Below are 24,959 nucleotides of genomic sequence, written 5' to 3' on the forward strand. Positions count from 1 at the left end.
ACAGAACCGCCAGAGTCTGTTTCCCTAAGAGCTTGATGACCAATTGACACAAGTATGTCAGAACAGAAGATGAGCTCCCAGGGATCCCATGTAAAACATACTGCAAGACAGCATAATAAATAATAATAAAATAAATATTATACAATTAATGTTAAAAATAAATATAATAATAAATAAATGATAATAATAAAATAATAATAACGTTATTCTTTGTTCTCCAGCTCACAGGGTTTCCATTCTTGAGATGGTGTATATAAGGGAACAAAAAGCAGACAGGATACATTTGGGGCAACCGTGTGCTCACCTGTACAAGTACTTTCAACAGCTCTAGTCTCAGATACTCATTTCCACAAGTAAAATAAAGCTGGCTGACACTCACAAATGAAAGCTAACCTGCAGCTGTGTCACAGATGGCTTGGCTTTAGGAATAGCTGGGTGAAAAGTATATAGCACAGATACTGTAGCCAGTCAGATTTCCAGTAAGTGGCTTTTGAACTGCACAGCTGCTCAAGTTTGATACAGAAGATTTCTCACCTCCAATTCAGGAATAATAATTGTTTTTGCAACAATTTTTTCCCATGTGTTTCTCTTCTCCTTGGTGGAGAGCACATCATCAAACTGAACTGGCCCTGCAACAGGAATATTTAATCTCTTACAACTGCAACATTTTAGTTTAAAGAAAGCACACATTCTCTAAGCTTTCAGATGTGACATCCTTGCAAGTTAGCATCATGAACCCACGAGCAATTATGGAGGTCCTATGACCTAACTATCTTGGTCTAACTGGATAGTGTCACCCAAAACAGCCCACAGTGATCTCAGGTTTTCAGCAGCTTCAGTCCAGTCCTTCCTTTGAAGGACAGGGACATTTACACCAGTCAGTCATAATCCCAGAAAGGTTGAACAAGTTGTCCAAGGTCAGACCATGATCAATGACAGACCAAGGAACAGAGCTCAGAATACGGATTCAGCTGGCACACACTAAAAATATGGCTATTGCATATAAATCCCTGTATGACACAATGAGTCAATGACTGAGTTGAGTAGCACCCCTGCTGGTGAGCTGAAAGCTCTGTCAACACAACATGAGGTTATTTATGCAGTAATTCCTTTCCAGAATTATGCACCAAACCTTGTAAGCCCCACGTACTCCACTGAAGAAGTGAACAGCCAAAAATTCTTCACTCCCTACGCTGAGAAACAAGCCTCACATTTCTGGATCTTCCTCATCAGTTCAGCTACTGTCTGTTGGCAAAGCAGCCAGATGACTGCTGCCCTTCGAGTGCTGACACAGCCTGCAGCTGTCATATGGCAGGTATCCTTACACTGGCCTGGGTGCTGATGGGGGTCCTTGAGAAAGCTGCTGAGGACAAGGTGAAAGATGTTGATAGTCTCATCCACACTCTTCCCCAGGATCTTTGTCAGCTGTGCCAGGTCCTCCTGAATGTGCTGCTGCAGGAAACTCACAGAGTTGTGCACTGGTGGCTTGATAATGTTCTGTAGTGACTGAAGAGCCAGAAAAGGCAAGAATGAGCATCACCGATAACATCCACTTCAAGCACAAGCCATGCAGAACTACAGTGCCACCAGAGAGGCAACTCTGTCCCATACAGTTCCTACCACTTGAATAGAAGCAGGGTGTGTATATGCATTTCCATGCATGGAAGTGCATGAAGGAACCAAAATCACTGCAGGGCAAGGAGGGAAGTGAATCTGGGGTCTTGCATCTTGAAAGACTGCCCCAGTTACTTGGCAATACGCTGAAAGGGACTTGCACCGTTCAAAGGTTTCATTTCATTTTATGTAGTTACTTGGCACTATGATGGGAAGGTACCTGAGGATCTTTGGTGGCTCCCAGGAACATTGCCAGATGTGTGAGCAAGCGTGTCAGAACAAAGACAACTGGGGACATGCCCCGGTCAGACACTCCTTTTGTTTTTCTGTCTTTTACATCCCCAAGCACGTGGCCAGTCCGAGTTCTGTCTTCCTTACTCCTGTTGGAAAGTGTATGCACAGGGTTTTTTGCCTTGACAAAGCAAACATGAGATGTCTTTTATACCCAGCAACGTCTGTTTGACCGGTAGCATCTCTGAATGCCACAAAAGCTGCCAATTGAAAGCGCTACAGGGGAATGAGGACTTGCAGTGAGTTTTGTACAGAAACAAGGTGATTTATTTGGTTTTGCTGGCTCATTACTCTTGCTTGGACATCTCTTCCTAAAGTTTTACATGAAAGAGGCAACATCCAGCCCTGCAGGGCAAGACTGGGCAACTCCACGTTAGGTAGATAAGAAACCACTGCTGCTAGAACTCGTAACTTCAGCATTCTTACACAAGGGCTGTGCGTGCTTCCCCAGAGAATGGAGGAGCAGGGAGCACAAGCCATAGTTACTGGAGCTCTGGAAGGACTTCCTCAGTCACATTGATCCACTTCAGGAAAGGCTGCCCATTACTATATGCTGGTGTAGAACCACAAACTGTATCGGCCTGGACAAGCAGGGAGATGGAAAACTCTGAACCAGCAGCTTGACAAGATCTGATGTTAAGGCAGTTTCTGCAAGGTCAGAGTTACACCAGCACTCCTAGCAGCTGAGCCTCTTCCCCCTCCGAAGCCAATGTCTGAGCTAATGGGGGAATCCCATGTGCCAGCTTCCAGAGAGCAGCATGAAGTGGTCGGTACCTTTTGCCTTGTAAGCATGAGAGGCAAGTACTGCATCACTTAGCACTGAAAAGGGAAAGGAATCAAAAGCATACCGGAATTCCTGGAAGCCCTGCAGCGGTTTGTGCGCTACCCCTCCAACTCTGACCCCGCAGTCCACACAACGGCTGGTTTCCATGGGGAGCCCACACTGGCAAAAAGCAAAAGAAGAACACTCAATTCCAGGGCAGGAGCCCCTCTCCAGCACAGACAGAGAACACACACAGGGCACAGGACCTGTGCCTCTCCCGTTTCCTGGAGCTATGGTATAAGCTGTGTTAGAGCTATTGTAAATTTTACAATGGCAAAATAATCAATACTACAGAGTTTAGCAAATGAACCACTGTGCAACAGAACATTAAGCATTAAACCCATAAATAAACTCATTTATTGTTGTAAATGATGCCTGCTTAAACCCCACACCCCCCAGTCCCAAATTCTTACCTCTCCTATAGCGCAAGGGTGGCCATTTGGACATACTATCAAGAGAAAGAAACAGGACAGTATTGTAAGACAGACGCTTATAAAGCCCCCATTACCCCCTTTTGTAGAGACCATCATTTTGGAGCAATAAATCTGCTTCAAGATCTAACCAAAAGCACTGACTGTTCCAAAGCTCTGAGGAGTGACAGGGCTCCCATAGGAACACAAGGCATTTTTCAGTGCTTCTCCTTGAAAAGCAAGGAATGGAAGCCTGAAAGATTCTGCTACTGAGTACCAATGGGCTGGTAAACATGAATACTCCCTTCCCAGATTCCTGGTCTGCAGTAGGATCCTACTGCAGAAAGCAGAGAACTGAAAGCTGGCCAAGAAGGTGGCTGAGAGCTCCTCTTCTGCTCACACTGCTTTACCCCTGCCAGAAGTAACAGGGCAGCTCCTCTGCACCCTCAGACTTTGCAAACAGCTACAAGCTTGAGACTGAACAGAAGCTCAGTGCCCTTTGGTTCACTGCCCACATAAACCATAGCTACAAACGGTACTTTACGGGGGATGACTCATGGCAAGGAGCGTGTCTGTCCTCACGTTTGGAACAGTTTCATTCAAAACCCAAGGATTATCCCTGAATTTCTTGCAGAGCCAGTCAGGAGCACTTACTGTACCAGCGCAGAGTGGCCAGTCCTTCCCAGGTCCTCGCCTGAGCCATGATATCTTCTGGCATTGTAGGCAGAAAAGAGTACTAAAGGAGGAAAAAGGAAACAAGGTGACAAACGAATACACAGATCACCTGCTCCCTGTAGCAGTAGCTTCCTGGCTCTTAACTCACAATGGGGAACAAGAGACATCTGAGAGCAGAGCTCATGCAGATGATACACATGCGCATTTTCAAGTTCTGCCTTTGAAAATCCACTCTTAAGAACTGTCAGCGTTGTTCAGATCTGAAAGTGCACTTCTCTAGACATCCTAAACTGGATTTCTCTCGGGGTGGCCTGACGTACCTTGCTGTGTACCAGCATGTTTCCTTACACCACGGACAGCCAGGAGAAGTAGGGGCAGAGGGATCTGCTGCTCTACTCAGCCTAGGGCTCCAGGAGCCATTACAGAGCACACAGGTCTCCCCAGTATGACCCATTGCTTTCAGACTCACTCAAATACCAAAAGTGTTTGCCTGACTGCTCAGGATGCAGAGGTGCCTTGAAAAGGTACCAGTCCAGACCTTGTGGCTGTGCTAAATAATCCCAACCACACCGAAACAATCACACATTGGTAAATCACAGCTAAAACAAGTTGGTGCTCTTGATGTTGACAAAGGCTGGGCTATAGAGGGTCCAGCAGATGCATGAACTGCCATCCAAGTTAAACCTCTACCTGCATGGTGTGCGGGTGGAATGCCAGGTTCCTCAGGGCCCCCAGGACGGGGTTCCTCCCGCAGAGCAGGACTGCTGCAGTGTGAACAGCCATCTCAGTCAGGGCCCCGTGGTGGCTGAAGCTCTGAGGGTCCACTCTCAGAGATGGCAGCGCATTCATGACGAGAGAAGATGCAAAGTCCTGCACGTCTGCAGAATTCAGGACCTGGGAGCTCTGGATGAAGTCACTCATAGCAGCTGTTTGCTGAGAGCACATATTTAAAAGAATTAAAACCAGCCTGATATCGCTCACTAAACTATCAGCTGCCTCCCAGCTGCATTGCCCCTGCTGCTGCCCATTTCCAGTCTGCTCAGATCAGCACATAACCATATTGGGGCAGAGGAACAAAAGGCTTTTCTACCAGTTATTCAAATCTCATTCATCCCTATCAAGGAAGCAATGCTTGTCGCAAGCCTCCAAAGTGAAGTACCTCACCTGCTGTTTGGGATGAAGACTGGAGTCACTAACTCCATAGAGGGCAGTGACCTCTCTGAAAATAGCCAGGAGCAGATGGGCAGATTGTATGGCCGGGGAGCTGCTGGATGCCTAGGAAAGAAGAACGCGTGAGACGGCAGAGAACAGGCTACGGCTGTCACAGCTAAAGATACTGGATATGCTCTGGTAACCTCTCCCCACAAACCAAATGGAATAGCACAGGAATGGCTGTTCAGACTGAAATCTGCCAGGAGGGTTTTACATCAGAAACCTCCCAAGTGTTTTGTTCTTCTAACATCCAGTCAGAACTGCTGCCTTCATAGGCAGCAACCTGTACATGCCTTCCCTCAAATCAAAAGTGAAAACATAAATCACAACCAGCGTGCAATAGATGGTATGGAAACATTCATAGTCCTTTGTTTGCAAGCTTCTTTTCTTACACAAAATACCTGTTGGAAAAAGGTTACAGTCACACAGAGATCAATCACCTGCTTGAGTTCTGCATGCCAGCTATGGGCAGGCAGGGAGGGGGCAGAAAGCTTCTCCTACTATCTGCCTACTGTCCTATCAGTTGGCTACAAGGTGCCAGTGCTGCTCGCTGTAAAACAACCCTCTGTGGTAGATCAGAAGGGGAGGAAAGCAAGGAATAACCCACAGAAATAACCTCAGTTACCTATGCTAGAACACAGGTGAGAAAGCAAAGCAAACGTGCGTGTGTCTGCCAGCATAAACCAGAGTAAAGCAAAAGCAACTCGGTTATCTCCCCTGGAAGAGACACTGCCAACAGGAACACGAAGTCAAACACTGGCCACCCAGATCCCCCAAGGCTTGCGGTGAGGAGCATGTGTCCTACCTTCTCTGCCTCTAGAAGCCCCTCAGTCTTACACTCGATCATGGCTTTCCCCACAGCATCACGCAGGGCCCTGTAACTCTCACCACATGCCAGGTAGCGATCGATGTGATTAGACTGGCTGTTCTGCACCTACAAGGGGAAAAGCCCACAGACATTACTGCGCACATTAACCACATCAATGTCCACAAAAGCACTGTGGACATTAACCAGCCATTGGACAAGGAAGAATCTCCTCTTCCTCCCGAGAACTGTGGTGTTTCAGCCTTTGCAAAGAGGCAGCAGGCACGGCAACCCAAATGCTGCCCTAAGAAACTCCATTCAACGGCGAGTGAGTGTAAGTCACCTTCACTCCCACTGTGGTGTGCCCCCAGGAGCCATGCAACTGTAGGAACACCCCAAAAGCAGCACAAACTGAAGAGCAGAGGATGACCAGAGCCATCTCCAAGGAGACACCTTTACCTGCTGCAGAATTTCCTCTGGGAACACCCACTTATACTGTGCCTCCGTGGCAAGCTTCTGAGCAAATTCCATCCCATAGTGACTAGCAACTTTCCGGACGAGGTAAACACAATGCCAGTCATTCCTGGTGCGGCTGCAGAACGCCCTCACGTTTGCCAGGTAACGCTGCTTCTCCTCTACCTGCTCTTGCTCTGTAAAGGGAAGAGAGAAAAAGAGAGGCAAAGCTGCACCCTACCTCGTAAAACTTCAGTCAGCAGCAGTGCAGCACCAAGTCCATCCTACTGGTACTAAGTACACAGGAGAACTTGAGAGCCCTCTCTTCCTCTTATGCTTGTCCAGAGCGTTTCCTCAGCCGGAGTTCAGTCTTTGACAGAGGGTGACATACTCTGCTTCCATTTCCTTCTCTCAAGGACAAGTTTTCCCATTTACTGGTAGTTCATTCTCAGAACTCTTCTGTCTTGCTCGATTATGGCTTTCCATTGTCTCAGCTGCCAAGGTGATGGTGCTCACTAAGGACAGTCTCTGGGATGTATCTCACTAGCCTGACATCCTCAATGCAAGGGCTGGACACTGAAGTCCTTGGAACTAGTTACATTACTGCACTTCAGTGCTTCACAAACTGTGTATCCAAGACTCTCCACACGCTGTTCTCCTTTACTGGGTCAGCAAATCAGCTCAAAACTTCTGTTACTTAGTTTTAAGTATCTCCTCATCATTTTTAGCTGCTCAGAGCTCTCACTCATATAAACCGATCAGCCTTACAGCAGTCATGTATCTGAGCATCAGTTACAGTTTATTCATTTATTCAGTAAAGTTCAGTTGGGTTGGCTCTAAATAAAATTTCACTGTTAGCATCTAGAGGATAAAATAAATCTTCCAAAGGCCCAGCTCCTATGTAACTACACCCCAGGGGTCACCAGCACAGCCTTGCAAGTTCTAGAGCACTTCTAATGCATGGTAAAGAGAACCAATAATGCCTGACACTTTTAATGAAAGAAAAGGAGGAGAAAACTGATGCACTTGCCCTTGGCCATACATCAAAACAAGTTCTAGCACAGCACGAGTGTATTGGCCACATCCAGCCCATCTCCCATGATGACTTTGCTCTGGATACAGCATTTCTATTTGATAGCAGAATAGACTTACCTCTGGGCTCATGCAAGTCAAAGAGCAGCTCTGCAGCCCGGCTCAGGTACAGGCGAACCTTGGCTACTGCCTGCAGATATTCAACAGATGATTCCCGAGGAGCTTCTTGACTGTTCTCTGGGTGGTAGCTCTCTAGAAAGCCTCCATCTCCAGGCAGAGAGTTTCTGTGCTCATATCCAAGGCTGCCCTCAGACTTCTCGCACATGGCATCCTAAAGATGGGCCAGAACATTGTATGAGTGGCAGAACCACTTGAATCTGATGTCCTGTGCATTGGTACTTCCCATCTCCAATGCATCCACACTGCAATAAGCACATTAAACTTTTATATCTCACAGCACCCTCCACCCCAATGCTGTTAGCTCCTCCCTGTGATCTCTCCAGTGCGTATCCTAAACCTTTGCCAGATCAAACACCACTGTCAGCAAGGCACCCAAGCTTTCCCATATTTCCTAAGCATGTAGATGAGCAGGAGTTATGAGCATGCTACCTGGCCACACGCATGCTGAAACACACGTCACACGTTCCAAGATGCCAAGCTCTAGCTGACTTACCCTCAGCAAGAATCCAGACTTTGATCTTATCTACAAAGTCACCATTGTAATGCAGACTGCAAGAAATGAAACCTCTGCCCTGCTGTCAAGTTTGCTTAAAGTTGTCCATAGTACTAGAAGTTATGCAAGGGAGGAGAGGGAACAATCCAAACAGCATCATAATCTACAGCTCTGCAAACAAACAGTGTCTGTGAAAACAAGTAGCCCAGTAGCAGACTACTGCAACTAGAAATCCCCCTGCTCACTGCACTTCTGCGCTGGAGTTTGACTCTTATCAGGCCTCACTTAACACTTAAATACCAGCCCAAGGTGTCCAAGAGAAAGAGGGATTGCTGTAATGCTGCGGGCACGCAAACCTTCCCTGGAAAAGCAAGGCCAGTTACTGAAGAGCAGGTGATTTGATATAGGCTTCCTTTTGGGCTTTCTAGCTGGGCAGCTGGTTGTGTGCACAAGAAACCTGTCAAACTGTGGAAGAATTTCTGTTCTTGGCCTTGCTGCTTCCCCTGCACCAGTTTCGCTCCCAGCTCTTCCCCACCAGCTCTTACCTCCAAGCAGTTGACAAAAAGCAAGTAGAGTTCTTTTTTATCATTGTTCTCTAGGAGCTCATCGTGCTCTACCCGGGACAGGTAGTGCTGCACATCGCTTTTCACTTCATTGAAGCTACAGGAGACAGAAACACTCCCTTACCACAACTGCAATACTGACTACTACTTGTGTTCTAAAGCATGACCAAACTACTGATTGCGTCCCTGTGACAAGTGAGGGTGACTCTGGATCCACCTGGAAGCTGGAAAAGCTGTTGTGCCATGTTTTGCCAGATGTCACCTCGCTTCACAGTTTGAGCTAGGCTTTTATCCTCAACAAGACTAAATTAGCATTTCTAGGGCATAACTCATCTGATCTATTTTAAGCATCTGAATCGGGAGATAATCACACTTGAGAAATCGCTTCCTGTGCACTGACTGCAAAGGGAGGCTGGAAGAGCTTAGTGTGAATGGAGAGGTCTGTGTGAGCATACAAAAGATCATTCTTGATTTAGTGTCTGTGGATGAGTATTGCTTTGCTGCTCTAGAGCACATCAGTTAGCCAGCTACCTCTATGTCACCCAAGCCATCCACATTCAGTGTAAGTTTAGGTACACCTTGGCACCGACCGGTCAGACACTTCAACACAAGCTACATGCAAGCCAGCCAAGCTGCATGATTAATAAAAGGCACAGGATGAACTTCACCTGTAATGATTCAAATTCAGTGAACAGTATGGCAGTGAGGGGAACAGTGAGGTTGGTTTCATGAGCCCATGAACACTCCCTCACGTAACGGCCATGAGCTGTCTCACTGTGCTCACCTGTACTTCAAGAGCAGCTTCAGCATCACTGAGCGGATGATGGGAGTTTCATCCACTTCTTCATTAAACGGGGACAGAAGCTTTGTGTGGACAGTAGGGTGATCTGTGCAGATAGAAAAGGACACGTTTGGCAGGCGAGCGGAAGCAGCAAGAGAAAGATCTCCATGAGGCTGAGCAGCAGGAAGGCGGGAGCTCACCTGAACCTTCCACGACCCTTCTGTGAACAAAAAGCAGATTGAAGAGCTCTTGGATCACCTCTGCCTCAGGGGGTTCATTGTCCTTGAAGCACATGGTAGTGACCACATCGATGAAGAAATTATTGCATCTCTGCCGGAACTCGGCATTTCTTGCTATGGCTTCACTAGGAGAAGGGGAAAAAGCAGTAGGACAATGCTCAAATACAGAGCCACTTAAGTAATGGATAAAGCAGAGCAGACAGGCAAAGCTCACCAAGGTGAGATGCTTTTCCAGCTTCCCAAAAGGCTGGATTTGTGCAAGACTTCGGCAGTACTGTCTGCAAAGGCTGTCTTTTGACACAGCAAACAGAACACAGAGCAGGGCCCCCTCCAGCCATTCTGCTCATGCTCACAGCTTCAGGGTAGCAAATCAGAATTTGCTCACACCACCAGCCCCACTGCAATGCTTCCACCTTGGAGAGGAAGTACCTGAGCTCCTTGGAGACGCTTAAATCGACATCCTCCATGGCAACTCTGCAGTACGGACAATGCATCTGTGCTGGTACCAGCCACATCCTGATGCAGTTCTGGCAGAACACGTGGTTGCAGGGCAGGCGGACGGGATCCTTCAGCTCTCTGAAGCAGATGTTGCAGGACTTCGGACTGTAGCTGTAATCCAGAAACAGCAATGGACACAATTGCTTCAATGTTGTCTTAGCAAAAGCCTTTAATAAGATGTTTATCTGCAACTAAACCACGAGGAGGTAATGTAAGACCAGCTGGTTAACTGCTTAGCCTCAGGGCGCAGAATGAAAAGGAAGTTATTACTCTTCACTTGGCTTTCATTCCATTCTATGCAGCACTGCTTTACACCCAGAAACATGCTGCAACGCTGGCAATATTCCCAACTGGCCGCTTGACTTGTCTCAATGTCATTACCTGCAAAGCCCATTGCTGACTTCTTCCTTACACTGGCACAGCACTCTCATCACTGCCACAAAAGTTGCATGGGTTTTCATGTCTGAATCGTGCTGAAAACACTGCAGAGGAAAAGGACAAAGCTGAATGAGTCAGCTCTCGCACCACAGACAACAATTCACATGGTCAGCAGAAGCAGGGAAGAGGTGAAATCCCATCTTTGCTTACCTCGGCAAGAAGCAAAGTGTATTTTTTCACTAAATCCTCAAGTTCTGGTATCAGAGTGGTGATGCCAAGCAACACGTGTTCCACAAAGAGAGACATGCAGAAAACCCGGTTCCAGCAGACTCTGTGGCAAGGAAAGTACAATTATAAGCTATGAGCATGAATAGAAGTGCAGTGTGAGGCCACTCTAACGACCTCCCTGCTTTTCATGCTCACCACTACAGCACTTGTGCAATTCTTATGCAGTCTCTTGCTTTGCCCTTTGATTATCAGCCCTGGCTTCTTGTCAAGGACAAAGCATCACAGCACCCAACACAGTGAGCTGGTGGCACAGGAGCTGCTCCTGTAGTCAGCACTGCAGCAGAACTAGGACCACTGCAAGGACCTTCCTGCAGCTCTAAGTTCTACATCAAGGAAGTGCTTAACAATAATCACTATTAACTAAATTTTCTGAATTTTGGTTAAACTAAACAAGGTCTATGAGAAACTGGGAGAGCTCTCAGGCCTTTTCTGCCAAGAGATGAGGCTCCGTCTCTCCGAGTCTTAATGCAGAGAGAATGAAGTGGGGAGATATTGCTGGTTACCAGGAACCTAAGGAGAGCTTTAACTAACCCTTGAACCCAGCAGGAATGCACTGGATGGTGCTGCCAGATTTAGAGGGAGAATCTACATGAGATGAGGAAAAAAAGATCTGATTCTTGATGCTTGCTCTGTAACTGGGCCTAGCAGGAGCCTGGAAAGGTTTGCAAAGTCTTTGTGTGAGAAAAGCAGCACCAGAGCAGCTTTCAGCCTGTACTAACAGCAAGGCAAAAGATCAAGATTGTGGGCAGATGTGTGGTACATACTCAAGGTTCTTCAGCAGCTCATGGCACTGACTCCCACTCCTCTGTAAAACCTTCTCTTTACACAGAAACTCAATGGGCATACGAAGAGTCTTCACCTTCTGCAGCCAAATCACAGGGGGGTCTGTCTGCACTTGACTCTGCAGCTCTTCAGCACATACCATCGCAGCAAACACATCCAAAACCTAGACACACAACAGGGGGTACGTATAACACAACAGTTGCATTCCAGAATTACTTCTGAGCCGTGGGCTCTCAATCTGGCTTGCTATAGCATGTGTTCTACTGAATAACCTTCTACTTGATTAACATAAGGAGCAGATTTTGAAATAGTTTGCCCTAACAGTGATAACATAGGAGATTATTCCTGATACTAAGGATCCTGACTGAGCTTGGGCTCCCCACTTTACTGTTGCAGAAACCAAAAGGAGACTGAACACGAGATAAAATTCAGTGGATAGAGGTCCCTGGTAGTGCTGAGCATCACAAAATGCTTCATAGTGACTCTACCATCTCTGAATGTGGTCTTCCATGTCCTTCCTCTCCTTCCTCAATACCAAGGTAGGCAACCACACGGGGGTGTACAGCCAGGATCCTGGCTAGGTTCTGCAGGCGGCTCTTGAACTGATTGTATCCCAGGTGGACCCAAGGCAAGGACAGCACCGACTCCTCTCTCATGGGAGATGCTGCCTTCAGCTCCTCTACACAGGATAAGAAGGCAATTCGCAGGCACTGCAAGTTTAGAGCAAAGTTAAAAGAAAACCTGTGTCATTCCTTTTGTACTGGAAACCCCAGCAAAGCTCTCTGACAGACAAGAACCGGTACTTCACACAGCCTGAAATGTGGCAGTTGTACAATGTACAACGTGAGTAAGGTCTCCTCAATCTCAGCAGCCATTCGCACACTGACCTGCAGCTCCTTTGCAGAGGACACACCAATGGTCAAGGCAATGAAGTCAGTGGTATAGCACTGGAAGAGCATCTCCCTGTCTTCCTCAGGCAGAGCAGAGAGAAATTTTCCCAGTGCAGTTTTCTGGAAGATATCCACAAACTTCTCAGCAAGGTCTGGAAAATGGGAATGCAGAGAAAAGCCGAATGTTAGGAGGAGCCTGCGTTTGACACAGCTTCTGTCTGAAGAGCCTGACACCTCATTAATCACTGATGCATGCAGCACTCCCCTCGTTCACAGCACTAACAGGGGTCTGAGGCCAAGCCTCCCCAGCACAGGCACCGGTGTTGTATTTGTGGAATCTCACCTTGTCGTTAACTCTTGGCATTTCCACAAAGGCACACAATAGATGGGAGAAAGGCCAATAGTGAGAAGCACAAAGAAAAATCTCTGGCTCGTATGAGCACAGAGGTATTGAAGGTGACTCCAGCGTCACAGAAAGGTAGAGGCATGGTAGTGACAAACCAGAGGTTACAGGGCAGGTGGATGGAGATGCTCTGTGTCATGAGCTCAAGCCAGGGTCTCACCTTCAGTGTTTTGGATGTATTGAGCTTCCAACCACATCTCATCCAAGTACTCCTTTATCCTCCAGCTGAAGGGCATCTTATTCCCAGCAGCAGCAGACACCACCATGTTGTTCTGCACCAGAATTATCTCTGGCTGAGAGCTAGGAAATTAAAAGGTCATTAATGCTCTGGGCTTTTGCCTGGAAAACACATTCAGACAGCAGAGGCAGGAAGCTGCAGAAAGCAAGAAATTAGCCCTGAAAGGGGACAAAGGAAGGGGAAAGAACTGAAGGACTCATCAATACAGCTCATCCTGCCAACTTGGTAGCATTAGGACTTAGTAGGCTTTCCCTGGCCAAAGGGCTGTAGTGGCAGGACACGGGCACTCCAGGGGCTGGGTAAGAAGCGTGAGCATGCCACAAGCCAGAGAGCAAAGTCCAGTACTGGGGACAAGGCAGACTTCTGAAGGCACCATGAGCTGCCCTTCAGCACAGCACAGGGGAGCACCAGCACTGGATTTAACACCAGTGCTGGTGTCGGTGCTGCCACCCAGGCCTCCTGCTGCTCTCTCCAGGGGCTCACCTGTTCTTGCCCACACCGAAAGGGACGGTCAGGAGTTTGGTATCACTGAAGATGAACATCCACAGCTTTGTCACCCACTCAGCAGCCGGCCTGACCAGCAGCTCCAGGTTGCCATTCCTGTCTATGACAGCAATCAGGAGAGCCAGGATGGGAGTGATCACATTCTGGACTCGCTTCCACAAGGTGTGCCTTTGGGAGCAGAAACCCAGAGAGGTGAGCAACGCTATCAGCAAATCGGGAGGTGGTTGTTCTGAAAACCTGCTGGCATTTCCATGTGAGGAAGTCCTAATCCTGCCTTGAAGGGATAAAAATACCAGCACCAAAATACCCTGAGCTTCTCCCACTGGTGGCTGCCCCTAATCCCACTGCTCCACTCAAAGCACTTGTGCATTCCTGTCCCAGCACAGCCAAGGGAGATGCAAGTCACCCTCCCCTCAGGAGCCAGGAGGGGACAGAACTGCCTTCAGGGAGTTTCCAGCACAGACTGGAGCCTGACACTGCACGTAGTCAGGTTACTCAAAACTGCTGTCTCTGCTGCAGAGTTGCCATGTGCAGATTGCTCTTGGGATCCTGCAGGTTCCAAGATGTTGCTGCTGTCCTCACCTGAAGGTGCCTGCCTCCTGGAGAGCACCGAGGTTGGAAGCCTCCCGAAGCACCCAGTTTTTGGGGTAAAGGGAATTTTCTTCTTGCTTCTTCAAAAGGCTGGCAAGGCGAGCCTTGGTTATCTTCAGGAAAGAGGCTGGAAAACAACAGGGAACTTGCATTTTGCCCTTCTACTGGGTCCTCCCAAACCCAAGGACCACACCAAGCACAGCATTTTACACTCGGTTCAACAATTAGCCAACCAGGAAAAGAGACCAGGCACCAGAGCTGGCACAGCCAGAGAAAACACCACAACCTATAGTGAAGTAGAGCTCCAGAAGCCCTAAAGCCAAAGGAGGGATAGACTGGAGCAGACACACTCACACTTGGGAGACTGCCTGGGAGATCCACCTTGTCTACACTACAGCAAGGACCACCAGCCTCTGGGTCCCCAAAGAGCCAACTGGGATGTTTCAGTGGTCCCTGGGTGGGACGCTACCTGCAGCAGCCAGGGAGCACATACCTTTCAAGTGATCCTCTTTGGACAGAAGGCCAAGGAGGATCTCAATTCGCTTTCTGCTTCGACTAAGATCTTCATTTTGGTCCCGTAGCATCCCCACAGCACTTTGTACACAGGTCCTCAGGAGTACAGTGGTGTCCAGGATTTTCCCCTTCCCAGGAACAGTGTGAAATCAAGTTCATTACTCCAGGCTTACCCCCAGCCCTCTTAAAATGATCATAGTGCTCCCATAGAAAGGGCCTGTGCCCCTGGCATCCCTTCTCCCAGTTTTCCTCTCATCTCAAGCTGCAAATTTTAGTTCTTCTTTTGCTATCAAGTACATGATGCAACTTCCATGGCTTTCCAAACTGGCCAATGCAACACAGCGCTTGTATTAAGACTGCTATGGGGAAAAAAAGCAGCAGTTTAGGGAAAAAAGTGGAAGTGATGTGATATGGGAAGATGTTCGCTCCCCGGGAGATGCTCAGGCACTAGAGGGGTAAAAGCCCCACTCGTACTGGGCTTCCCCCAGGACAGCTCCAAATGACACCTCAAAGCACCCACAGCTGGAGTGGCAGCTCAGAACCAGAGTTCTCAGCTTCAGGCTGTACAAGGACAACAGAAGCTTTTAAAACTGATGTTTGAAGTGTGAAATGACTGAGAAATATGAGGGTCCTTGCAATGGTTCATTGCCTCAGCGATGCTGATTGGGAAGTGAGGGGAGGAATTTGTGGCTGACCATTAACACTCATGATACAAATAATATTCCTGATGGAATTCAAGTGAATGGGGATGCAAAAGGTGTGCTGCACCTATGGATGACAGGGAGCAGAGAGCCGTGTTGAAAGCTGAGAAGCAAACAAATGTATTCTGAACTGACCTCATAGTGCTCTGCTTCTGGCACTGGTGTTTCAGCCTCCTCCTCTTTTTCCTCCTGTTCTCCGTTCACATGCAGAGCTGCAACTAAGATGTAGAGGTTTGGTTAGAAAGCAGCAGCACACTCCTGCAGCAGCCAGGTAAGGGTTTATTTAGCAGCACAGAGCAGCAGAACATCTGCAGAGATCCATTATCACCCCCAGGAGCAGCTGAGATCCCCCCTCCAAGCACAGCTGCAGCTGCTGGGCTGCCAAGCCTCATGCAGCAAGAGCTGGAGGCAACGTGACACTGAGCTAATGCTCTGAGCTCCACTAGGATGCTGTGGGGCAGTTTGGTGCCTTGTACCAAGCCTAAGTTCCACCAGCACCGAGTCTGGGACCGCATCTCCCCCTCTCCCCCCTGCCACACGGCCACCACGGCTGGCACACGGCCACCACAGCTGGCACAGCCAGCCTGCAGCTCACCTCTGGTTTTGCTTGAATCCTCACAGAACATCTGGCTGATGGTGAGGTTCTGCAGGGCTGTCATATCAGAGATCATGTCCTTGGATCTGCGGAGATCATCGATATGCACCGACTGCCACAGCCCTAAAGACAGGGAAGAAAAGAATCATTTCATGCCTGCAGCATGCTCTTGTAGAAGAGCTTCCCAAGAATTACCTCCCAGTACCTGTAAGGCTAGCAGCTCACAATAAGAGGTTATTTACTCTCAGTTCTTGATGCAGAAAGGGAAAGCAGCAATTCACTTTGAACATGCTAATGTGCACTGCCCTGACTGAGACAGCGTGCATGCTGCTGGGGCTTTGAGGCTTGGAACCCACTGCACACAGCAGGAGCCTTGCTGCTGAAAGCAGGACACGTAAGCACACACTCAGGAGCCTCCTGGGGGACAAAATGCCAATGCAGTTTGCATCATATTCCCTTGCTGCTCTCCAGCTGAGTAGGAAGAAGACTCATCCACCAGTGGGCAAGGCAAGATGCTCTCGAAGGAGACCAGGACCCCAAGGTACTCATCCCCCCAGGGCAGAGGGTAAGGGAAGCAGCTCTGAGGACACACTGATTCCTGATGTTAAGCATTAAAAAGGAGGGTGAGCAAGAGATGTTGCTGTGCTATCCTAGCCTGAAGCCAGCTGAAGAGTGAGGAGTGACAGGTGAGCAGACCCACCTCCATGGAATCCCACATAGGACGTTCCCCCTTCCACTCGGGAAAGCTTCACAATAAAGTAGACAAAGACAGAGACTTCTCCCAGATCCACCTTGTTGATTTCATTAACAACAGTGTACCTACAACAAAGAGGAAATGCTGTTGACAGGTCAAAGCAGAAACGTTCAGAGCCACGGGGCTGCTGCAGAGGAGGTTATTGGGTAAATGGACCCAGTCTAGGTTATTTTGACTTGGGTTAGGAGTTATTCTTTGAAACACAACTCGTGCTTCTACATCCATCCCCCTACAGAACACACAGGAGGGATCATACATGCCTGATCCTGCAATCCCCAAACAGCACTAACAACCGAATGGTGCTGAGCAGCCACCAAGCACGAGAGCTGCCTGGGAACCACCTCACGCTTGACTTACCTGGCTGAAGCAATGAGCTGGGCGTTTTGAGAGCCATCTTCAAAGTCTGTCTGAACAATAAGGACTTTATTTCCTGGTGCAGCAGCAAGGAAATCTCTGAAGAGTGAAAGGGGATTTAGAAGTAACTGAGCCTAAAACCAAACTGTTCCTCTAGAAGTCACTCCACATTAGCTGGGGCTGCTGAAGGCAGCCTATGGGGTCAAAATGACAGAGCTAACACCCAGTTTGCCCCAGCCAGTCCTCTATTCATCCCAGCACAGCCTCTTCCCCCCCTCTGCCATGTGTGTTACTCCAAACGTTCTACCCATCCTGCACCCAGCTGACAGCCTATTTAGAGCAGGGTAATGCAAAACCAGACTCACCGGATGCCCTTCTGGAAGGAGTACTCTGTGTCAAACTGCTGCAAGAACAGGATTTGGGGCCTTTGTGCTTTACCCTGCACTTCTCTCTCCAGACAAGCAGCATCAGCACTGGTGAGAAGCCTCGAGAAGGTGGTGACCTGGGAGTGCAAGATGCAGGTTTGTCCTCTGCTCTGAACGCAGCAGGAAAGCAGTAGAGACTGGCTCATCCATGCTCCGAGATGCTGAAGAGCTGGACTGCACTCGAAAAACCCCGCTTATTTGCCCTGCCAGCAGGCAAAGGGTCAACACTGGCTGTTACAGCAACCCAGGGCTCCCAAGGGCAGGGTGTGAGAGGTCTCTGCGGGACGCTCACCTCTGTAAAGACCATCTGGTTCCCAGCCCCAGCGTGGACGTGAGCTCGGAGGAAGTCTGCAAAGGACGTGTGCTGCTGCTGCCTGAAGTAGGTGTTGGCCAGAGACTCTGCCATGAAGAAGAGCACCGAGCTGCAGAGGCGGATGACGGAGTCCGGGGTGGCACAGTTCAGCAGCGCCAGCTGGGCTTCTCTCTTCACACAGGACACGAGCTCACCGGGAGGACACACTGGTTTCAGCCTCTCTGTCATCTGCAGCACCACTGAGGCACAGGTACTGGAGTGGTAGCCCACAAACACATCAGAAGGGCTGTATTCCTGGTTGCTTATGAAGTGCTCTTCTGTATTGGCTGCAGTGAACTCGTGCACCCACTTCTTCAGCTCTTTTACAGTTTCCCTTTGTCCCTTGTCCAGGACAGTACTGAGATCCAGGTAGTGCTTTTCCAGCCTGTTGATCAGAGGGATGGGAAAGTGCTCATAGACCACATCCTTCTCCTCAATGACTATGAGCCGGAACTTGGGGTGCACTCGGCACTTCACCCGGTGGGTGCCCAGCCCCAGATCGACGTACTTCTGGCCAGCCAGGTACACGTAGTACTGATTGAGGGCATCGTAGAGGCTTTCATAGAGGTTTTGCAAGTTGAGGAGCACGACCATTTGGCCAGTTTCCATGCACACCTTCACCCGGTTGATGTTCCTGCATATCTGGGTATACTCCTGGTCCTTAGGGAAACTGGAGCCAAAGATGATTTCTGGCTGTTGTCGGGCAGTAAAGAAATCTTGCTGGAGGATCTGCAGAGCTGCATAGTTCTCAGTCAAAATAAGCAGGTACCTGCAGTCACCATCCTCACCGCTGCTGTAAATGTTCTGCCGTACCAGCTCAATTCTGCTGATATCATGAGCATGTATTTCCCCTTTTTCCGGTAACTGTGAAGTGAATATTTCCAAGGCATTGACATCATCTTTGCCACCAAAGTTCCGAAGAACAACTGTGGCTATGTCCTGAAGCGTCGGCTCCATTTTGGAGCTCTTAGCTAAGGCAAAGAACATCTTTATCAGGCTGTAGTAGTCACGCAGACCAAAGAACTCCCTGTCTTGGGCCTTGCAAATATTTTCATATGCGTCTGCAAAGTGGCAGAAGTACTGCTCGACCTTCTGCAGAGCCCCTCGTGCTGAGCAGCAAATCCCCTTGGCACTCTCTATGAGCTCTTCTCTGCTGGGGTCACCACGTGAGACAAAGATGCCTCGATTCATTTTAGCAGGGTCCAAAGCCCAGTTGGAAATCCCAATGAAACCGACCTTTTTGTGGGGAAGAGGGACATCATCTATGCAGCCATCTTCCAGAAGTGGATGCAAGGTCTTCAGGGGCATTTTGGGAGAGTCTTCAGCCAGCCCAATCTCATCCAAGACCACCACTGAGACATACTCCTCCAAGTTCTTCCCTTCTTGGAATCGCGCACAGTGCTTGAAAGTGCCTACGATTCCCTCTGGGGTAGAGAGAGGGCTGCACTGGAACGACACTAGATGGATCTGCTTCAGGTCCTTGAACAAGTCTGAATAGGCTGCCTGGCCCTGCATAGCATCGGCCACAATGGTTTTCGCAAGGGATTTGGAGCTCCCAGGTTTCCCAACGAGAAAAAGAGGGATTTTCAGCTCAGTGCAGATGACCATCATGAAGACATTTTCCTTCAAGGCCAGGTTTCTTGCTATGGTATCTCGGAGGGGCACACCACTCAGGAATAAGTCCTGCATCAGAGAGATTTCTTCCAAAATCTTTTTCTGGGTATCATAAGGCTTTGGAAGGACCTGGCTGATAGCATTCCTATACTCTTCCTTCTTTTCCAAGGATGCATGATAGCAGACCCCAACTGCCAGCACCAAGGACCAGACAATGTTGTTTCTCTCAACAGTGCTCTCTGGGGACCTCTTCTCAGCAAGGTACTTCTCCAGCTCCCCCAGCAGGAGTTTACTGTGCTTGTAAAACCACCTGAACACTTCCATGCAGCGCTCCACATCCCGCAGGCTGACGAAGCTGCACTCGTCATCCCTCCGCCTCATGTATTGCTGGGAAGTAAAGAGCACCTTTGTGATGAGCTCTGCCTCACTCTGCTCCATGGGGACGTGCTCAGTTACTTTCTGGACAATCTGCTGTATATATATCTTTTCAGTCGAGTTGCTCAGCTGCCCAAAATCCCACACCAGTGGGATCATGCTGGGTGGGAGTGCATGGACCCGGTACACGAGCTGTCTCAGCGGAATAGAGCCCAGCTTATCCTTAGTCTCTTCTGCTTTGACACGGTAGCCCAATCCAGCTAATTCCAGGCGCTGAATCATCTCTGGTGTGTGCTTCCGATAAGGGTTGCAGGCTGCTATGATCTGCAGGCCAGAGCCAGAGACCAAAGGCTTCCCCTGCACTGTGCGGTCACACAGGACTTCCTTGATGCTGCTTATAGCCTCCGTCGTGTTGGCTTCATCAAAAAAGAGGACTGTGTCCAACCCATGCTGCTCCTTGTTGGCTTTGGCAAGGGCTTCTGCTTCTCTGACCCTGGCATAAATCATCTCTGCAGTAGTACCCCCGTGGACCTTTACAAGCTTCATGTTCTCCACCTCCGTGCAGCTCCTGCGTAACTGGCACAGGAACTTGATGAGTCTGGTTTTCCCGCAGCCCGTTTCTCCCATGATCACCACTGGGATGTTGCACCTGAATCGCATCTCGATAGCCAAGATCTTCAGCACGTTGTCTGTTGTGAGTTCGTACGTCTTATCGGGGTCTATCACCCAGGGGATTCCCAAAACCATGCAAAGCCTCTCGAGCTTCTCATGACGGGGCAAGTGATCAAACGGGATATTGAAGGGAACTCTCTGGAGTAACAAGCCATTGTACAGCTGTAAACTCATGACATCTCTCTTGATAACTTCATTCAAAGGATTAAGGGCATCAACACCCCGTGCGCCATGAGGCTGAAGGTGGAAACCAATGAATGTCATTGACACACGATCTGCATTGAAAAACAAGTAGGGATGAGGCTCCGACTCCCACTTCTTCCGAATGTGGAAAGGAAGAAGATCTTCTTCTGCAGCGTTCTCCAGGTTGGAGGATTGCCTTCCTGGGCTCTGGTCAGAAATGTTCAGGGACGGGGTTGCAAAATCCCTTGCCATTAAAATCATGAAGCTAACAACAAAGTTTTTGAAGCCTTGCAAAACGTCCTGGACAAACGCAGGGTTGCAAAAGTCAGAAGCTTCACAATCTCTCAACTGGGTGTTGAGAAACCAGGTGAAGTTCCGGAGTTCTGACCAGGAGGGATCTATGATACCACAGTGCAGGAGGAACTGCTGTAGGCATTCTGCTGGGCTCCCTTCCACAGAGTCTGCTGTGTAACAGAAGGTGTCCAGGTTGCACCCCTGGTCAAATCTTCTCAGATACTGGAAAGGTCTCTGGAAAGCCTCACTGCAAAACTCCTCCTCATCCATTCCTGGGTTCGAAACATCCCCAAACTGGTTCCAAAGTGTCTCCATTTCCAGTACTTCCTTGGGAGACTTGCATGTTACTTTAGGGAACACATCCAAGAAATTATAGTTCTGGCTTGCTGACTTGGGAAAGAGGAAAAGAAAATCCATCATCACAAAGGTGCAGCCCTAAGCATCTTCATTCTGTTTAATCTGGTCCTATCAGTGTTCTTACCTAAAAATCACAGGCCTATCTGAGTAACAGCAGGTAGCCTATGCAGCTGGAACACTTCTTCTCCTGTACATCATTTCTGCTTCATCACAACAATTCACCCTATTCCCTCCTACAGTCTCCCTCCTGTAACATCAGTCCTTTGTTACCGCCCGCCCCTTCTCAGTGCTGCCTCAAAGGAAAAGAAAACTTAACTCCGGAAACTGTTTTTTATCCTGACACTTCTACACTCTGTTCTTACAGCTGGAGTTTCCTGGCTGCTTTTAACATCACTTTGTATGACACCAGGGACACTACTTTGTAGTGCAGATGCACAGTACCCCCAAAACAAACAGGGGATTCCTGTGCTACATTTACAGTCAATCTCTGTAACTCATGTGCAGCTGTGTACAAACATGTGCGAAGTGACTGAGAGATTCAAAGAAATCAGCTACTGCTGTATACATACGTGTCTTGCTGCTTTCTTTGGCACTGGTGATACCTCCAGGATTTCAATGATATACAAATGGCACTTCTGTCGTAGCCACATGTTTCCATTGGCATCTGTCAGGTACTGCAAAACCAACAGCTTGAAGAGAAACTCTGGAATTCCACTTCGCACCTATCACAAAAAGACAACACAAGGGCATTCCCTTTGTATTTAATCAAAAGTTCACAGAATCGGAGGGCAGTTGGGGATGGAAGGGAGCTCTGGAGATCATCTTGTCCAACCCCAAGGACAGGCTCAGCCAGAGCAAGTTGCCCAAGACCATGTCAGGTCAGGTTTTTAACATTGCCAAGGTTGGAGACTCCACAGCTTCTCTGGGCAACCTGTTCCAGAGCTGAACCACACTGATGGTAAAGGGTTCTTTATGTTACTTACACAAGAATCACAAAACAGATCCTAGTGAAATGGCTTACTGAAATGAAAGCTTTAAAGAAACAAATTCTGCAAGGATTCATCCAGAATTTGTAGGACAGGTCAGTGTGGGAGGGATGTACTTACTGAAGAGGTGATATCGAAGTGGAATATCATGGGCTTTGTCTGATGTTTTCTCTTCAGAAAAGGCAGAAGAGATTTTAGCACTTTGTCTTCATCCACTTCTGGCTCAATGAGTCTGATGGTTTTCAGAAGTTTTGTACAGTCAGGCTGCTCTTCTTGCAGTCTCTCATGTAGCCTCTTCACATACAGAGACTTCCCTGTTATCATCAAAAACACCACAAGAATTACAGCCCTCAACATTGACTACATCATACTAAAGTCATAACGGAAAAAAGTCAAACGTTTAAGTACCCTATCCTTGAAACCTCTGAACCTTCAAGGAAGGCACTGCAGAAAAAGAAAGCCTAAATCCAGTTAAAGCAGCGACAGCCTGGAATCAAAGCCGTTCCTGCTTTTGGCTACTGAAGGCTCTCATTACCCACCCGGCTTGGTTTTGCTCAGGTCACCCGAGGAAGGCTTCCCTCTTTATTTGGATTGAACCTATTCGATTACACGGTTGTTTCTAAAGTCAAAATGTTGGGGAGCCAAAGCAGTGCCTGGGCTGCCCACCTCCCACAGCAACAGCAGCAAAGGAACAGGGCAAGAGCTCAGCTGTCAGCAGCTTTCCCAGTGTTTCCTCAGTGATTTGCAGCTCAGGAGCTCCGATGTCAGAGATGCATCTCTGTGTTTAATCACCCCTGATGGACATCTCTCTAGTGACTACACCTAATCACTTTTTAAGCCTGTGTAAAGCTTTGGGTTCCACAATTTAACTGAGCACTGTTTGAAGAACCACCTTCTTCTGTTTGCTTTTCATCCTGCTGAGTAGTTCTGCTTAATGCCCTCTAGTTTCTGCAGTAAGAGACAGCCAAAGATCCATTCCCACGCAAGAGTAGGCAGGCTTTTACAGTCCTTGCCCCATCTCACATACATTTTCCCACAGGCATATTTTAACCTCAGGAGGTCAGATTAATCTTCCCCAGCATTAGCTCTCTAGTTTGTGTTAATTATGTAAGTCAGTAGTAGGAGACAGAGGTCAGATTAACAAGATGAACCATCTCTAGAGATGCTTATCTCAGGACAAGACGAGCTGTCCTTACAGCTTCCACCTCACTCCACTGACTACGGTCGGAATCACTCTTCTTCACTAGATGCTTACGACTTGGACACAAAACCTGGCAAGGTGAACACTACTCTGGTTTTCAACACCCAAGGGACCCCACTTCACATGTGACACCTTACCCACACCAGCTCTTTTGGAGGACACGATCCCAACACACATGTTGTCCTTGAACACAGAAGCAGCCGAGACCGAGGGCTGAGTGACTCTGTAGTGGTGCTGAAGGTATTGCTGGATTTCAGGCAGCTGCCTCTGGGGTATCAAGGGCACTTTGTACTGGCTGAAGACAGAAGGGATGTAGCTGTGCTCCCTCTCGCAGTTGCACAGAATGATGAGGCGATAGGAACTGTTGTAGTGCTGCAGGCGCCGGAACAGCTCCTCTGCTCTGCAGCTCACATCATAGCTCAGCTCATCTGCATACAGCATGGTGTAGATCTTCTCTCCTCCGCTGCAGGGAATGAGGCACCTCCTGAGGAAGAGCCCCACTTGCTCAGCAGTGGTGTGAGGAGTGCACAGGAGAACTTCGTCGAAGGTGGGAAGGGGCTGGCTGGGGCTGTTCATGTAAACGGCCAGAGCAGACGTGAGCACCTCAGAGCGAGGGCACGCGATGAGGTTGGGCTGACCCACGCGCAGGACATCCTGCGGGAAGTCTCGTGTGACCTGCTTCCTCTCCCAGCTGGCCAGGTTCTTGAGCCGCTCACCCAGCGCGTCGATGTCCAGGCAGCTGGGGAGGAAGGAGCCCATGTTGCCCATGTAGCACTGCCAGAGGTGCTCCAGCTGTGCAGTCAGATCCTTCCCCCCATCCGGCATCACTCGGAAGTCAGAAACAGCCTTCCTTGAGCTGGGAGGCACCTCATTCATGGAGGCTCTAAGGACATCCACCTCAGTGCAGTCGTGTTTCAGGAACGAAAGCATCATGAGGGCGTTGTGGCTGAGCTTCCCCTGCCCCAGCTCCATGCACAAGTACACCAGCTGCTCTGTGGTGTAGTAGTTCAGGTAGAAATGCTGCAATCGTTTCTTATACATGAAGCTCTTCCAGCTCTCCAGGAAGCTCTCCATTGTCTTGCAGAGGCTTGGGAGCACAGCTGCCGCATTTCCTTGTGCTTCTAGCACTGGGATCGGTCCCAGAGAGAAGTCCATGAGAACACACGATTCATTTTGGGGTGAGCAATACACATGGGCAAGCCAGGAGCGGAAGAGCATGTTCCCAGCTGAGTAAAGGTCTATAAAGGCCTGTGCAAGTCTTTGGACATTGAAAAAGATCTGTGTGAGGATAGAGGAGAGATTAAAAACACACTAAGCTGATTTACCAACACAACTCCCAGTCATGACACCACAGAAAGTCTCGTGAAACTAAAGGCTTTGGTCCCAAGCCAGGTACGTCAGGCTTGCACAGTAACAAGACTCTCTAAAAGCCAGTAAGG

The 24,959-nt window shown here is 48.7% G+C and overlaps 1 protein-coding gene across 1 annotated transcript in view; it reads right to left on the reverse strand.

The window, feature by feature from the left end:
* Positions 1-24,959, reverse strand: part of RNF213 (ring finger protein 213) — a 46,618-nt gene that overhangs the window by 4,567 nt on the left and 17,092 nt on the right. The window contains exons 24-56 of the mRNA XM_062624407.1: positions 23,658-24,798; positions 22,440-22,633; positions 21,903-22,055; positions 17,779-21,366; positions 17,427-17,563; positions 17,065-17,160; positions 16,654-16,772; positions 15,954-16,076; positions 15,494-15,576; positions 14,638-14,785; positions 14,136-14,271; positions 13,533-13,721; positions 12,972-13,111; positions 12,406-12,560; positions 12,007-12,228; positions 11,500-11,681; positions 10,658-10,778; positions 10,451-10,551; positions 10,001-10,180; positions 9,533-9,696; positions 9,336-9,438; positions 8,534-8,648; positions 7,436-7,646; positions 6,290-6,480; positions 5,831-5,959; positions 4,978-5,088; positions 4,504-4,746; positions 3,793-3,874; positions 3,142-3,176; positions 2,754-2,848; positions 1,835-1,994; positions 1,326-1,506; positions 535-629 (exon numbers count right to left, since the gene is read on the reverse strand). Of these exons, the coding sequence (XP_062480391.1) occupies positions 535-629; positions 1,326-1,506; positions 1,835-1,994; positions 2,754-2,848; positions 3,142-3,176; positions 3,793-3,874; positions 4,504-4,746; positions 4,978-5,088; positions 5,831-5,959; positions 6,290-6,480; positions 7,436-7,646; positions 8,534-8,648; positions 9,336-9,438; positions 9,533-9,696; positions 10,001-10,180; positions 10,451-10,551; positions 10,658-10,778; positions 11,500-11,681; positions 12,007-12,228; positions 12,406-12,560; positions 12,972-13,111; positions 13,533-13,721; positions 14,136-14,271; positions 14,638-14,785; positions 15,494-15,576; positions 15,954-16,076; positions 16,654-16,772; positions 17,065-17,160; positions 17,427-17,563; positions 17,779-21,366; positions 21,903-22,055; positions 22,440-22,633; positions 23,658-24,798 (9,123 nt within the window). The remainder of the gene's footprint in view (positions 1-534; positions 630-1,325; positions 1,507-1,834; positions 1,995-2,753; positions 2,849-3,141; positions 3,177-3,792; positions 3,875-4,503; positions 4,747-4,977; positions 5,089-5,830; positions 5,960-6,289; positions 6,481-7,435; positions 7,647-8,533; positions 8,649-9,335; positions 9,439-9,532; positions 9,697-10,000; positions 10,181-10,450; positions 10,552-10,657; positions 10,779-11,499; positions 11,682-12,006; positions 12,229-12,405; positions 12,561-12,971; positions 13,112-13,532; positions 13,722-14,135; positions 14,272-14,637; positions 14,786-15,493; positions 15,577-15,953; positions 16,077-16,653; positions 16,773-17,064; positions 17,161-17,426; positions 17,564-17,778; positions 21,367-21,902; positions 22,056-22,439; positions 22,634-23,657; positions 24,799-24,959) is intronic.

The sequence above is a fragment of the Pezoporus occidentalis genome, unplaced genomic scaffold, assembly GCF_034315485.1.
Source record: "Pezoporus occidentalis ecotype Australia unplaced genomic scaffold, CSIRO_AGI_Poc_V1 ctg266, whole genome shotgun sequence".
NCBI lineage: Eukaryota > Metazoa > Chordata > Aves > Psittaciformes > Psittacidae > Pezoporus > Pezoporus occidentalis.